Source organism: Salvelinus fontinalis, chromosome 19 (genome assembly GCF_029448725.1).
Source record: "Salvelinus fontinalis isolate EN_2023a chromosome 19, ASM2944872v1, whole genome shotgun sequence".
NCBI classification, from domain to species: Eukaryota; Metazoa; Chordata; class Actinopteri; order Salmoniformes; family Salmonidae; genus Salvelinus; species Salvelinus fontinalis.
This window is the reverse complement of record NC_074683.1, coordinates 52619908-52637407: the sequence shown is the minus strand read 5'-3', so window position 1 is coordinate 52637407 and position 17500 is coordinate 52619908. Positions and strand designations below refer to the sequence as shown.

The window sequence follows — 17500 nt, the reverse complement described above, 5'->3', positions numbered from 1 at the left end:
CAGCCAGGCGATGCATGATTAATAAAATTCACCAATAAATGGCTAGGCTAGTCTCATAAATATTGCTATCAGGTTTTACATCACAGCTAGTGCATTGTTCTGCTGCGTCCAGCTATTTCGGGTATGAACTGTTTTCGTTTCACCCAATATTATGGATAAAAACTGAGGACAAAAAGGGCAGTGATCTGGGAGCTAAACACAGTAGTTTGATGGGTTCTGAAGAGTTTCCAACAGTCAAAAAAGACTACAATCCTTTAACACAGCAGCATAGTTTGACAATGTAAGAATACATACGTGGTCGACTAGTTTCTGTCCCTCTGATAAGAGATGTGTACGGAAACTAATAACCGTAATCTCATGTTTTGAAGAAGGCCATGAGACTAACACCCCCACACACACCCACTTTCCAAAAACTCCTACACACCCACTTCCAACAACTACTACACCCCCACACCCACACCCACTTCCTACACCCCCACACTGGCTAGCCTCCACACTGCTACTGGAAACCAGAGCCTATGACAGCTGAATCAAAGAGTGGGAATAGAAATGAGAGAGAGATGAGAGAGAGAGAGAGAGAGAGAGAGAGACAGAGAGACAGAGAGACAGAGAGACAGAGAGACAGAGAGACAGAGAGACAGAGAGAGAGAGAGAGAGAGAGAGACAGAGAGACAGAGAGACAGAGAGACAGAGAGACAGAGAGACAGAGACAGAGAGAGAGAGAGAGAGAGAGAGAGCGAGAGCGCGAGAGAGAGAGAGAGAGCGAGAGAGAGAGAGCGAGAGAGAGAGAGCGAGAGAGACAGAGAGACAGAGAGAGAGAGAGAGAGAGAGAGAGAGAGAGAGAGAGAGACATGAGAAGAGAGAGACATGAGAAGAGAGAGACATGAGAAGAGAGAGAGAGAGACAGAGAGAGAGAGAGAGAGAGAGAGAGAGAGTGGTGTGATTGAGGGAGTTGGAGGCAGGGGGCTTGGAGATATGGAGTGGGCGTTGTATGTCTACAAATAGCAGTTCTCCTGTCCTCCAGCCCCTCATTCAGACATCTACCTCCAACAGCAACCAAGTTCCTCCAGCCAGACCCTCGGACAACGTCCACCATGAGCAAGTCCTTCTCCTCCCAATCCGCCCAGTCAGCCTCTTCCTACCGCCGGACCTTCGGCTCCGGTGTTGGATCCAGCCCAGGCATGTCCTCCATGTTCTCCCACGGCGGACGCGGCTCCTCCGGCGCGGGCCACATGTCCTCCAGAGTGTACGAGATGACCAAGACCTCAGCCCGCCCCAGTTACTCCTCCGGCAGCATTCGTTCCTCCTCCGGGGGCGCGATGCGCTCGTACGCCGGGATGGGCGAGAAGCTGGACTTCAACCTGGCCGACGCCACTAACCGTGACTTCCTGGACACCAGAACCAATGAGAAGGCAGAGCTGCAACACCTGAACGACCGGTTCGCCAGCTACATCGAGAAGGTCCGTTTCCTGGAGCAGCAGAACGCTACTCTGGTGGTGGAGATCGAGAGGATGAGGGGTCACGAGCCGACCCGCGTGGCCGAGATGTACGAAGAGGAGATGAGAGAGCTGAGGCGTCAGGTGGACAGCATGTCCAATGACAGAGCCCGCATGGAAGTGGAGAGAGACAACCTGGCTGACGACCTGCTGAAACTCAAACTCAGGTGAGAGGTCAGGGGTCAAAAACAGACAGCAAATCAAATCAAAGTTTTTTTGTCACGTGTTACAGGATACAGCAGGTGTCAACAGTACAATGAAATGCTATCCCTGCAAGCTCTTCCAAAACAACGCATTGTTCAATGAGAGAGACGTTAGTAAAATCACTGGCTAATACGCTCTTGATTTAGGAAATGAAATGGCATGAGAGAAAAGACAAGTTAGTAAAAACAGAAGAGAGGACGTTATCATATTCAAGATCAACGGAAGTGGATTTATTTCAAACTGCATGACGTAGAAGTTAGTTAAAAACAAAAACAAAGAGAGAATCTCTGAAATGACCTGTTACTTATTACTACTGTAGTGTGTTCTACATTTAAGCATATTCGCTTGAGAAGTTTGAGCCGTTTGATTACGGGCCCCAATATATATCGATATCTTGACGTTCCAATAAGTGTACATTTTCAGTCTGGAACTCCCGGAGATCAATCCACAGTGGAACAGGTGTTATCCGTTGTGCTGAGTGAAAGACACTCCTTAGAATGTAAAAAAGACCGAATGGTGACATGATCTGAATTACGTGTCATGTTTTCGTTCCTGCTGTATTGGGGAGAGTCCCAGCAGTGATTTGGTTTATCCTCCATCTTAGAATAGGAATACGACAGCCATGTCATGTCAGTGACGGTGTCAGTTGACATTGAAATTAACCAACAAAATACTTGGAAGTTCTCTCCTGCTTTGCTGAAGCTATATACTGTATATATATATATATATATATATATATATATATATATATATATATATATATATATATATATATATATATATATATATATATATATATATATACTTTTCTAATTTACCCACAAGAGAAAATTCTTGAGAATGAATTTAGAAGAGATTGAGAAAGAGGATGTCAGAAGACAGAGAGAAAGCGATGAGATTATAAATATGAATATGTGCCAACGGTCAAAATGAAGGGAAAGCAAGGAGGATTACCATTATTGTGAAGGGCAGAAAGAATGAGAGCTGAATGCAGACATTACCCGTCTGTCTCAAAGTGGACCCATAGTAGACAGACAGACAGACAGACAGACAGACAGACAGGCAGGCAGGCAGGCAGGCAGACAGACAGACAGACAGACAGACAGACAGAAACACGCAGACAGACAGACAGACTGAGACACATAGACATGCAGACAGACATGCAGACAGACATGCAGACAGACATGCAGACAGACAGACAGACAGACAGACAGACAGACAGACAGACAGACAGAGATTCAGACAGACAGAGTCATGCAGACAGACAGACAGACAGACAGACAGACAGACAGACAGACAGACAGACAGAGATTCAGACAGACAGAGTCATGCAGACAGACAGACAGACAGACAGACAGACAGACAGACAGACAGACACGCAAACAGCTCGTCTTTGTCCACCAGTTGCTCAGAACCCTCAAGAATCAGCAGTCTCAGAATACCATTCCCATATTAGACCACTATTCTTATCCATCCCTATTTACCCCTGAGTGCCCACTGTACTTCTCCTAAATATAGCCCGATATCAGCAGGCCTATTGGATGCTGTGTCTGACTCTGTGGCGTGCAAGGCCTCATGAGAGTCTATGGACATAACATGTGGAAGCATTCAACAGTGTTTCATGTTTCACGTTGTTTTATTGTCACGTGCGCTGCTACAGTGAAAATGTATTTTCTTGCTCTTTCCCAATCAATATCAATAGTAAGTAGAAATAAATAAAGTAGAACAAAAAACACAGGAGAAATAGAAATAAGAAGAACATTTAGTGGTGGCTTGGTTTTGTTGTAGTGTTGTTAATAGACGTTTCTATTTCGAGGTAAAAGGATCAACGGTGTGAAATCGTCTCTGTTTTTTTTTCTTCTTTATGGGATTTTCTCTCCACTGTTAACCAGCTGACGTTGTCTAGCTCCTTCAAGTCTCTCCACTGTTAACCAGCTGACGTTGTCTAGCTCCTTCAAGGCTCTCCACTGTTAACCAGCTGACGTTGTCTAGCTCCTTCAAGGCTCTCCACTGTTAACCAGCTGACGTTGTCTAGCTCCTTCAAGGCTCTCCACTGTTAACAGCTGACGTTGTTTAGCTCCTTCAAGGCTCTCCACTGTTAACCAGCTGACGTTGTCTAGCTCCTTCAAGGCTCTCCACTGTTAACCAGCTGACGTTGTCTAGCTCCTTCAAGGCTCTCCACTGTTAACCAGCTGACGTTGTCTAGCTCCTTCAAGGCTCTCCAAGGTTAACAGCTGACGTTGTCTAGCTCCTTCAAGGCTCTCCACTGTTAACAGCTGACGTTGTCCAGCTCCTTCAAGGCTCTCCACTGTTAACAGCTGACGTTGTCTAGCTCCTTCAAAGCTCTCCACTGTTAACCAGCTGACGTTGTCCAGCTCCTTCAAGGCTCTCCACTGTTAACAGCTGACGTTGTCCAGCTCCTTCAAGGCTCTCCACTGTTAACAGCTGACGTTGTCTAGCTCCTTCAAGGCTCTCCACTGTTAACAGCTAACGCTGTCCAGCTCCTTCAAGGCTCTCCACTGTTAACAGCTGACGTTGTCCAGCTCCTTCAAGGCTCTCCACTGTTAACAGCTGACGTTGTCTAGCTCCTTCAAAGCTCTCCACTGTTAACCAGCTGACGTTGTCCAGCTCCTTCAAGGCTCTCCACTGTTAACAGCTGACGTTGTCCAGCTCCTTCAAGGCTCTCCACTGTTAACAGCTGACGTTGTCTAGCTCCTTCAAGGCTCTCCACTGTTAACAGCTGACGCTGTCCAGCTCCTTCAAGGCTCTCCACTGTTAACAGCTGACGCTGTCTAGCTCCTTCAAGGCTCTCCACTGTTAACAGCTAACGCTGTCCAGCTCCTTCAAGGCTCTCCAAGGTTAACAGCTGACGTTGTCTAGCTCCTTCAAGGCTCTCCACTGTTAACAGCTGACGCTGTCCAGCTCCTTCAAGGCTCTCCACTGTTAACAGCTGACGCTGTCCAGCTCCTTCAAGGCTCTCCACTGTTAACAGCTGACGCTGTCCAGCTCCTTCAAGGCTCTCCACTGTTAACAGCTGACGCTGTCCAGCTCCTTCAAGGCGAGGGAAGGGGTTTGGGTGCAGTGTAGACAGAGGAATGAGGGAGAGTCAAACTAGTGTTGAAAGTGGAGGTGGAAAGGGGTGAACGTTTGAGAAGGTTCTGGGGTGAACGTTTGAGAAGGTTCTCGGGGTGGAACAACACAGCTGCTGTGTCATACTGACCTCAGATCAACTCAGGGTTGGGATTCAGAGTGTTTCAGAGTAGGAGAGCTGATCTAGGATTAGTTTAGCCTTTTAGATCATAATGAATCAGATGATGTGGACAGGAGGGACCTGATCCTAGATCATAATGAATCAGATGATACGGACAGGAGGGATCTGATCCTAGATCATAATGAATCAGGTGATACGGGCAGGAGGGACCTGATCCTAGATCATAATGAATCAGATGATACGGACAGGAGGGACCTGATCCTAGATCATAATGAATCAGATGATACGGGCAGGAGGGACCTGATCCTAGATCATAATGAATCAGATGATACGGACAGGAGGGATCTGATCCTAGATCATAATGAATCAGATGATACGGACAGGAGGGACACGATCCTAGATCATAATGAATCAGATGATACGGGCAGGAGGGACCTGATCCTAGATCATAATGAATCAGATGATACGGACAGGAGGGATCTGATCCTAGATCATAATGAATCAGATGATACGGGCAGGAGGGACCTGATCCTAGATCATAATGAATCAGATGATGTGGACAGGAGGGACCTGATCCTAGATCATAATGAATCAGATGATATGGACAGGAGGGACCTGATCCTAGATCATAATGAATCAGATGATACGGGCAGGAGGGACCTGATCCTAGATCATAATGAATCAGATGATACGGACAGGAGGGACCTGATCCTAGATCATAATAAATCAGATGATACGGGCAGGAGGGACCTGAACCTAGATCATAATGAATCAGATGATACGGGCAGGAGGGACCTGATTCTAGATCATAATGAATCAGATGATACGGACAGGAGGGACCTGATCCTAGATCAGACACTCCTACTCTGATACACATACATACATGTCCTGCTCTGTAGTAGAACACAGTCTCCAGCTTCTGTCTAATCCCCTCTGTCTGCTCTACATGCTCCCCTCTGTCTGTCTGCTCTACATGCTCCCCTCTGTCTGTCTGCTCTACATGCTCCCCTCTGTCTGTCTGCTCTACATGCTCCCCTCTGTCTGTCTGCTCTACATGCTCCCCTCTGTCTGTCTGCTCCCCTCAGTCTGTCTGCTCTACATGCTCCCCTCTGTCTGTCTGCTCTACATACTCCCCTCTGTCTGTCTGCTCCCCTCAGTCTGTCTGCTCTACATGCTCCCTTCAGTATGTCTGCTCTACATGCTCCCTTCAGTCTGTCTGCTCCCCTCAGTCTGTCTGCTCCCCTCAGTCTGTCTGCTCCCCTCAGTCTGTCTGCTCCCCTCAGTCTGTCTGCTACCCTCAGTCTGTCTGCTCTACATGCTCCCTTCAGTCTGTCTGCTCTACATGCTCCCTTCAGTCTGTCTGCTCCCCTCAGTCTGTCTGCTCCCCTCAGTCTGTCTGCTCCCCTCAGTCTGTCTGCTCCCCTCAGTCTGTCTGCTCCCCTCAGTCTGTCTGCTCCCCTCAGTCTGTCTGCTCCCCTCAGTCTGTCTGCTCCCCTCAGTCTGTCTGCTACCCTCAGTCTGTCTGCTCTACATGCTCCCTTCAGTCTGTCTGCTCTACATGCTCCCTTCAGTCTGTCTGCTCCCCTCTGTCTGTCTGCTCCCCTCAGTCTGTCTGCTCTACATGATCCCCTCTGTCTGTCTGCTCCCCTCTGTCTGTCTGCTCTACATGATCCCCTCTGTCTGTCTGCTCCCCTCTGTCTGTCTGCTCTACATGATCCCCTCTGTCTGTCTGCTCTCCTCTGTCTGTCTGCTCTACATGCTCCCCTCTGTCTGTCTGCTCCCCTCTGTCTGTCTGTTCTACATGATCCCCTCTGTCTGTCTGCTCCCCTCTGTCTGTCTGCTCTACATGATCCCCTCTGTCTGCTCCCCTCTGTCTGTCTGCTCCCCTCAGTATGTCTGCTCCCCTCTGTCTGTCTGCTCCCCTCTGTCTGTCTGCTCCCCTCTGTCTGTCTGCTCCCCTCTGTCTGTCTGCTCCCCTCAGTCTGTCTGCTCCCCTCAGTCTGTCTGCTCTACATGCTCCCTTCAGTTCTGTCTGCTCCCCTCAGTCTGTCTGCTCCCCTCTGTCTGTCTGCTCCCCTCTGTCGGTCTGCTCCCCTCAGTCTGTCTGCTCTACATGATCCCCTCTGTCTGTCTGCTCCCCTCTGTCTGTCTGCTCTACATGATCCCCTCTGTCTGCTCCCCTCTGTCTGTCTGCTCCCTTCAGACTGTCTGCTCCCCTCTGTCTGTCTGCTCCCCTCAGTCTGTCTGCTCCCCTCAGTCTGTCTGCTCCCCTCAGTCTGTCTGCTCTGTAAAGGTGTTTATCGCAGGCAGCAACATGAGACACATAGACAGCGTGGTGGCCATCCTTCGCCTCCTCTGTGATCTAAATGCAGAGTCCTGACATGCCTGGCCTGCCAACCATTATATACTGCACGCTAACCATTATATACTGCACGCCAACCATTATATACTGCACGCCAACCATTATATACTGCACGCCAACCATTATATACTGCACGCCAACCATTATATACTGCACGCCAACCATTATAAACTGCACGCCAACCATTATATACTGCACGCCAACCATTATATACTGCACGCCAACCATTATATACTGCACGCCAACCATTATATACTGCACGCCAACCATTATATACTGCACGCCGACCATTATATACTGCATGCCGACCATTATATACTGCACGCCAACCATTATATACTGCACGCCAACCATTATATACTGCACGCCAACCATTAGATACTGCACGCCACACTAGATAATATAATAAGAATAACTGCCATTTATCAGACACTTTGATCCAGAGTGTCTGTATCAACAGTACTGACACTGTGGCAGTGTCTGTATCAACAGTACTGACACAGTATAGGAGTCTGTATCAACAGTACTGACACAGTATAGGAGTCTGTATCAACAGTACTGACACAGTATAGGAGTCTGCATCAACAGTACTGACACAGTATAGGAGTCTGTATCAACAGTACTGACACAGTATAGGAGTCTGTATCAACAGTACTGACACAGTATAGGAGTCTGCATCAACAGTACTGACACAGTATAGGAGTCTGTATCAACAGTACTGACACAGTATAGGAGTCTGTATCAACAGTACTGACACAGTATAGGAGTCTGTATCAACAGTACTGACACAGTATAGGAGTCTGCATCAACAGTACTGACACAGTATAGGAGTCTGTATCAACAGTACTGACACAGTATAGGAGTCTGTATCAACAGTACTGACACAGTATAGGAGTCTGTATCAACAGTACTGACACAGTATAGGAGTCTGTATCAACAGTACTGACACAGTATAGTAGTCTATATCAACAGTACTGACACAGTATAGTAGTCTGTATCAACAGTACTGACACAGTATAGGAGTCTGTATCAACAGTACTGACACAGTATAGTAGTCTGTATCAACAGTACTGACACAGTATAGTAGTCTGTATCAACAGTACTGACACAGTATAGTAGTCTGTATCAACAGTACTGACACAGTATAGGAGTCTGTATCAACAGTACTGACACAGTATAGGAGTCTGTATCAACAGTACTGACACAGTATAGGAGTCTGTATCAACAGTACTGACACAGTATAGGAGTCTGTATCAACAGTACTGACACAGTATAGGAGTCTGTATCAACAGTACTGACACAGTATAGGAGTCTGTATCAACAGTACTGACACAGTATAGGAGTCTGTATCAACAGTACTGACACAGTATAGGAGTCTGTATCAACAGTACTGACACAGTATAGTAGTCTGTATCAACAGTACTGACACAGTATAGGAGTCTGTATCAACAGTACTGACACAGTATAGGAGTCTGTATCAACAGTACTGACACAGTATAGGAGTCTGTATCAACAGTACTGACACAGTATAGGAGTCTGTATCAACAGTACTGACACAGTATAGGAGTCTGTATCAACAGTCCTGACACAGTATAGGAGTCTGTATCAACAGTACTGACACAGTATAGGAGTCTGTATCAACAGTACTGACACAGTATAGGAGTCTGTATCAACAGTCCTGACACAGTATAGGAGTCTGTATCAACAGTACTGACACAGTATAGGAGTCTGTATCAACAGTACTGACACAGTATAGTAGTCTGTATCAACAGTACTGACACAGTATAGGAGTCTGTATCAACAGTACTGACACAGTATAGGAGTCTGTATCAACAGTACTGACACAGTATAGGAGTCTGTATCAACAGTACTGACACAGTATAGGAGTCTGTATCAACAGTACTGACACAGTATAGGAGTCTGTATCAACAGTACTGACACAGTATAGGAGTCTGTATCAACAGTACTGACACAGTATAGGAGTCTGTATCAACAGTACTGACACAGTATAGGAGTCTGTATCAACAGTACTGACACAGTATAGGAGTCTGTATCAACAGTACTGACACAGTATAGGAGTCTGTATCAACAGTACTGACACAGTATAGGAGTCTGTATCAACAGTACTGACACAGTATAGGAGTCTGTATCAACAGTACTGACACAGTATAGGAGTCTGTATCAACAGTACTGACACAGTATAGGAGTCTGTATCAACAGTACTGACACAGTATAGGAGTCTGTATCAACAGTACTGACACAGTATAGGAGTCTGTATCAACAGTACTGACACAGTATAGGAGTCTGTATCAACAGTACTGACACAGTATAGGAGTCTGTATCAACAGTACTGACACAGTATAGGAGTCTGTATCAACAGTACTGACACAGTATAGGAGTCTGTATCAACAGTACTGACACAGTATAGGAGTCTGTATCAACAGTACTGACACAGTATAGGAGTCTGTATCAACAGTACTGACACAGTATAGGAGTCTGTATCAACAGTACTGACACAGTATAGGAGTCTGTATCAACAGTACTGACACAGTATAGGAGTCTGTATCAACAGTACTGACACAGTATAGGAGTCTGTATCAACAGTACTGACACAGTATAGGAGTCTGTATCAACAGTACTGACACAGTATAGGAGTCTGTATCAACAGTACTGACACAGTATAGGAGTCTGTATCAACAGTACTGACACAGTATAGGAGTCTGTATCAACAGTACTGACACAGTATAGGAGTCTGTATCAACAGTACTGACACAGTATAGGAGTCTGTATCAACAGTACTGACACAGTATAGGAGTCTGTATCAACAGTACTGACACAGTATAGGAGTCTGTATCAACAGTACTGACACAGTATAGGAGTCTGTATCAACAGTACTGACACAGTATAGGAGTCTGTATCAACAGTACTGACACAGTATAGGAGTCTGTATCAACAGTACTGACACAGTATAGGAGTCTGTATCAACAGTACTGACACAGTATAGGAGTCTGTATCAACAGTACTGACACAGTATAGGAGTCTGTATCAACAGTACTGACACAGTATAGGAGTCTGTATCAACAGTACTGACACAGTATAGGAGTCTGTATCAACAGTACTGACACAGTATAGGAGTCTGTATCAACAGTACTGACACAGTATAGGAGTCTGTATCAACAGTACTGACACAGTATAGGAGTCTGTATCAACAGTACTGACACAGTATAGGAGTCTGTATCAACAGTACTGACACAGTATAGGAGTCTGTATCAACAGTACTGACACAGTATAGGAGTCTGTATCAACAGTACTGACACAGTATAGGAGTCTGTATCAACAGTACTGACACAGTATAGGAGTCTGTATCAACAGTACTGACACAGTATAGGAGTCTGTATCAACAGTACTGACACAGTATAGGAGTCTGTATCAACAGTACTGACACAGTATAGGAGTCTGTATCAACAGTACTGACACAGTATAGGAGTCTGTATCAACAGTACTGACACAGTATAGGAGTCTGTATCAACAGTACTGACACAGTATAGGAGTCTGTATCAACAGTACTGACACAGTATAGGAGTCTGTATCAACAGTACTGACACAGTATAGGAGTCTGTATCAACAGTACTGACACAGTATAGGAGTCTGTATCAACAGTACTGACACAGTATAGGAGTCTGTATCAACAGTACTGACACAGTATAGGAGTCTGTATCAACAGTACTGACACAGTATAGGAGTCTGTATCAACAGTACTGACACAGTATAGGAGTCTGTATCAACAGTACTGACACAGTATAGGAGTCTGTATCAACAGTACTGACACAGTATAGGAGTCTGTATCAACAGTACTGACACAGTATAGGAGTCTGTATCAACAGTACTGACACAGTATAGGAGTCTGTATCAACAGTACTGACACAGTATAGGAGTCTGTATCAACAGTACTGACACAGTATAGGAGTCTGTATCAACAGTACTGACACAGTATAGGAGTCTGTATCAACAGTACTGACACAGTATAGGAGTCTGTATCAACAGTACTGACACAGTATAGGAGTCTGTATCAACAGTACTGACACAGTATAGGAGTCTGTATCAACAGTACTGACACAGTATAGGAGTCTGTATCAACAGTACTGACACAGTATAGGAGTCTGTATCAACAGTACTGACACAGTATAGGAGTCTGTATCAACAGTACTGACACAGTATAGGAGTCTGTATCAACAGTACTGACACAGTATAGGAGTCTGTATCAACAGTACTGACACAGTATAGGAGTCTGTATCAACAGTACTGACACAGTATAGGAGTCTGTATCAACAGTACTGACACAGTATAGGAGTCTGTATCAACAGTACTGACACAGTATAGGAGTCTGTATCAACAGTACTGACACAGTATAGGAGTCTGTATCAACAGTACTGACACAGTATAGGAGTCTGTATCAACAGTACTGACACAGTATAGGAGTCTGTATCAACAGTACTGACACAGTATAGGAGTCTGTATCAACAGTACTGACACAGTATAGGAGTCTGTATCAACAGTACTGACACAGTATAGGAGTCTGTATCAACAGTACTGACACAGTATAGGAGTCTGTATCAACAGTACTGACACAGTATAGGAGTCTGTATCAACAGTACTGACACAGTATAGGAGTCTGTATCAACAGTACTGACACAGTATAGGAGTCTGTATCAACAGTACTGACACAGTATAGGAGTCTGTATCAACAGTACTGACACAGTATAGGAGTCTGTATCAACAGTACTGACACAGTATAGGAGTCTGTATCAACAGTACTGACACAGTATAGGAGTCTGTATCAACAGTACTGACACAGTATAGGAGTCTGTATCAACAGTACTGACACAGTATAGGAGTCTGTATCAACAGTACTGACACAGTATAGGAGTCTGTATCAACAGTACTGACACAGTATAGGAGTCTGTATCAACAGTACTGACACAGTATAGGAGTCTGTATCAACAGTACTGACACAGTATAGGAGTCTGTATCAACAGTACTGACACAGTATAGGAGTCTGTATCAACAGTACTGACACAGTATAGGAGTCTGTATCAACAGTACTGACACAGTATAGGAGTCTGTATCAACAGTACTGACACAGTATAGGAGTCTGTATCAACAGTACTGACACAGTATAGGAGTCTGTATCAACAGTACTGACACAGTATAGGAGTCTGTATCAACAGTACTGACACAGTATAGGAGTCTGTATCAACAGTACTGACACAGTATAGGAGTCTGTATCAACAGTACTGACACAGTATAGGAGTCTGTATCAACAGTACTGACACAGTATAGGAGTCTGTATCAACAGTACTGACACAGTATAGGAGTCTGTATCAACAGTACTGACACAGTATAGGAGTCTGTATCAACAGTACTGACACAGTATAGGAGTCTGTATCAACAGTACTGACACAGTATAGGAGTCTGTATCAACAGTACTGACACAGTATAGGAGTCTGTATCAACAGTACTGACACAGTATAGGAGTCTGTATCAACAGTACTGACACAGTATAGGAGTCTGTATCAACAGTACTGACACAGTATAGGAGTCTGTATCAACAGTACTGACACAGTATAGGAGTCTGTATCAACAGTACTGACACAGTATAGTAGTCTGTATCAACAGTACTGACACAGTATAGGAGTCTGTATCAACAGTACTGACACAGTATAGGAGTCTGTATCAACAGTACTGACACAGTATAGGAGTCTGTATCAACAGTACTGACACAGTATAGGAGTCTGTATCAACAGTACTGACACAGTATAGGAGTCTGTATCAACAGTACTGACACAGTATAGGAGTCTGTATCAACAGTACTGACACAGTATAGTAGTCTGTATCAACAGTACTGACACAGTATAGGAGTCTGTATCAACAGTACTGACACAGTATAGGAGTCTGTATCAACAGTACTGACACAGTATAGGAGTCTGTATCAACAGTACTGACACAGTATAGGAGTCTGTATCAACAGTACTGACACAGTATAGGAGTCTGTATCAACAGTACTGACACAGTATAGGAGTCTGTATCAACAGTACTGACACAGTATAGGAGTCTGTATCAACAGTACTGACACAGTATAGGAGTCTGTATCAACAGTACTGACACAGTATAGGAGTCTGTATCAACAGTACTGACACAGTATAGGAGTCTGTATCAACAGTACTGACACAGTATAGGAGTCTGTATCAACAGTACTGACACAGTATAGGAGTCTGTATCAACAGTACTGACACAGTATAGGAGTCTGTATCAACAGTACTGACACAGTATAGGAGTCTGTATCAACAGTACTGACACAGTATAGGAGTCTGTATCAACAGTACTGACACAGTATAGGAGTCTGTATCAACAGTACTGACACAGTATAGGAGTCTGTATCAACAGTACTGACACAGTATAGGAGTCTGTATCAACAGTACTGACACAGTATAGGAGTCTGTATCAACAGTACTGACACAGTATAGGAGTCTGTATCAACAGTACTGACACAGTATAGTAGTCTGTATCAACAGTACTGACACAGTATAGGAGTCTGTATCAACAGTACTGACACAGTATAGGAGTCTGTATCAACAGTACTGACACAGTATAGGAGTCTGTATCAACAGTACTGACACAGTATAGGAGTCTGTATCAACAGTACTGACACAGTATAGGAGTCTGTATCAACAGTACTGACACAGTATAGTAGTCTGTATCAACAGTACTGACACAGTATAGTAGTCTGTATCAACAGTACTGACACAGTATAGGAGTCTGTATCAACAGTACTGACACAGTATAGGAGTCTGTATCAACAGTACTGACACAGTATAGGAGTCTGTATCAACAGTACTGACACAGTATAGGAGTCTGTATCAACAGTACTGACACAGTATAGGAGTCTGTATCAACAGTACTGACACAGTATAGGAGTCTGTATCAACAGTACTGACACAGTATAGGAGTCTGTATCAACAGTACTGACACAGTATAGGAGTCTGTATCAACAGTACTGACACAGTATAGGAGTCTGTATCAACAGTACTGACACAGTATAGGAGTCTGTATCAACAGTACTGACACAGTATAGGAGTCTGTATCAACAGTACTGACACAGTATAGGAGTCTGTATCAACAGTACTGACACAGTATAGGAGTCTGTATCAACAGTACTGACACAGTATAGGAGTCTGTATCAACAGTACTGACACAGTATAGGAGTCTGTATCAACAGTACTGACACAGTATAGGAGTCTGTATCAACAGTACTGACACAGTATAGTAGTCTGTATCAACAGTACTGACACAGTATAGGAGTCTGTATCAACAGTACTGACACAGTATAGTAGTCTGTATCAACAGTACTGACACAGTATAGGAGTCTGTATCAACAGTACTGACACAGTATAGTAGTCTGTATCAACAGTACTGACACAGTATAGGAGTCTGTATCAACAGTACTGACACAGTATAGGAGTCTGTATCAACAGTACTGACACAGTATAGGAGTCTGTATCAACAGTACTGACACAGTATAGGAGTCTGTATCAACAGTACTGACACAGTATAGGAGTCTGTATCAACAGTACTGACACAGTATAGGAGTCTGTATCAACAGTACTGACACAGTATAGGAGTCTGTATCAACAGTACTGACACAGTATAGGAGTCTGTATCAACAGTACTGACACAGTATAGGAGTCTGTATCAACAGTACTGACACAGTATAGGAGTCTGTATCAACAGTACTGACACAGTATAGGAGTCTGTATCAACAGTACTGACACAGTATAGGAGTCTGTATCAACAGTACTGACACAGTATAGGAGTCTGTATCAACAGTACTGACACAGTATAGGAGTCTGTATCAACAGTACTGACACAGTATAGGAGTCTGTATCAACAGTACTGACACAGTATAGGAGTCTGTATCAACAGTACTGACACAGTATAGGAGTCTGTATCAACAGTACTGACACAGTATAGGAGTCTGTATCAACAGTACTGACACAGTATAGGAGTCTGTATCAACAGTACTGACACAGTATAGGAGTCTGTATCAACAGTACTGACACAGTATAGGAGTCTGTATCAACAGTACTGACACAGTATAGTAGTCTGTATCAACAGTACTGACACAGTATAGGAGTCTGTATCAACAGTACTGACACAGTATAGGAGTCTGTATCAACAGTACTGACACAGTATAGGAGTCTGTATCAACAGTACTGACACAGTATAGGAGTCTGTATCAACAGTACTGACACAGTATAGGAGTCTGTATCAACAGTACTGACACAGTATAGGAGTCTGTATCAACAGTACTGACACAGTATAGGAGTCTGTATCAACAGTACTGACACAGTATAGGAGTCTGTATCAACAGTACTGACACAGTATAGGAGTCTGTATCAACAGTACTGACACAGTATAGGAGTCTGTATCAACAGTACTGACACAGTATAGGAGTCTGTATCAACAGTACTGACACAGTATAGGAGTCTGTATCAACAGTACTGACACAGTATAGGAGTCTGTATCAACAGTACTGACACAGTATAGTAGTCTGTATCAACAGTACTGACACAGTATAGGAGTCTGTATCAACAGTACTGACACAGTATAGGAGTCTGTATCAACAGTACTGACACAGTATAGGAGTCTGTATCAACAGTACTGACACAGTATAGGAGTCTGTATCAACAGTACTGACACAGTATAGGAGTCTGTATCAACAGTACTGACACAGTATAGTAGTCTGTATCAACAGTACTGACACAGTATAGGAGTCTGTATCAACAGTACTGACACAGTATAGGAGTCTGTATCAACAGTACTGACACAGTATAGGAGTCTGTATCAACAGTACTGACACAGTATAGGAGTCTGTATCAACAGTACTGACACAGTATAGGAGTCTGTATCAACAGTACTGACACAGTATAGGAGTCTGTATCAACAGTACTGACACAGTATAGGAGTCTGTATCAACAGTACTGACACAGTATAGGAGTCTGTATCAACAGTACTGACACAGTATAGGAGTCTGTATCAACAGTACTGACACAGTATAGGAGTCTGTATCAACAGTACTGACACAGTATAGGAGTCTGTATCAACAGTACTGACACAGTATAGGAGTCTGTATCAACAGTACTGACACAGTATAGGAGTCTGTATCAACAGTACTGACACAGTATAGGAGTCTGTATCAACAGTACTGACACAGTATAGGAGTCTGTATCAACAGTACTGACACAGTATAGGAGTCTGCATCAACAGTACTGACACAGTATAGGAGTCTGTATCAACAGTACTGACACAGTATAGGAGTCTGCATCAACAGTACTGACACAGTATAGGAGTCTGCATCAACAGTACTGACACAGTATAGGAGTCTGCCTCAACAGTACTGACACAGTATAGGAGTCTGTATCAACAGTACTGACACAGTATAGTAGTCTGTATCAACAGTACTGACACAGTATAGGAGTCTGTATCAACAGTACTGACACAGTATAGTAGTCTGTATCAACAGTACTGACACAGTATAGGAGTCTGTATCAACAGTACTGACACAGTATAGGAGTCTGTATCAACAGTACTGACACAGTATAGTAGTCTGTATCAACAGTACTGACACAGTATAGGAGTCTGTATCAACAGTACTGACACAGTATAGGAGTCTGCCTCAACAGTACTGACACAGTATAGTAGTCTGTATCAACAGTACTGACACAGTATAGGAGTCTGTATCAACAGTACTGACACAGTATAAGAGTCTGTATCAACAGTACTGACACAGTATAGGAGTCTGTATCAACAGTACTGACACAGTATAGGAGTCTGTATCAACAGTACTGACACAGTATAGGAGTCTGTATCAACAGTACTGACACAGTATAGGAGTCTGTATCAACAGTACTGACACAGTATAGGAGTCTGTATCAACAGTACTGACACAGTATAGGAGTCTGTATCAACAGTACTGACACAGTATAGGAGTCTGTATCAACAGTACTGACACAGTATAGGAGTCTGTATCAACAGTACTGACACAGTATAGGAGTCTGTATCAACAGTACTGACACAGTATAGTAGTCTGTATCAACAGTACTGACACAGTATAGGAGTCTGTATCAACAGTACTGACACAGTATAGGAGTCTGTATCAACAGTACTGAC

General features: G+C 44.0%; 1 protein-coding gene across 1 annotated transcript in view; it reads left to right on the top strand.

The window, feature by feature from the left end:
* The first annotated feature begins 993 nt into the window (after positions 1-993).
* LOC129816948 (desmin-like) overlaps positions 994-17500 on the top strand; it is a 36319-nt gene continuing 19812 nt past the window's right edge. Inside the window, exon 1 of the mRNA XM_055871933.1 lies at positions 994-1663. Coding sequence (XP_055727908.1) covers positions 1095-1663 — 569 coding nt within the window. The 5' untranslated portion in view covers positions 994-1094. The remainder of the gene's footprint in view (positions 1664-17500) is intronic.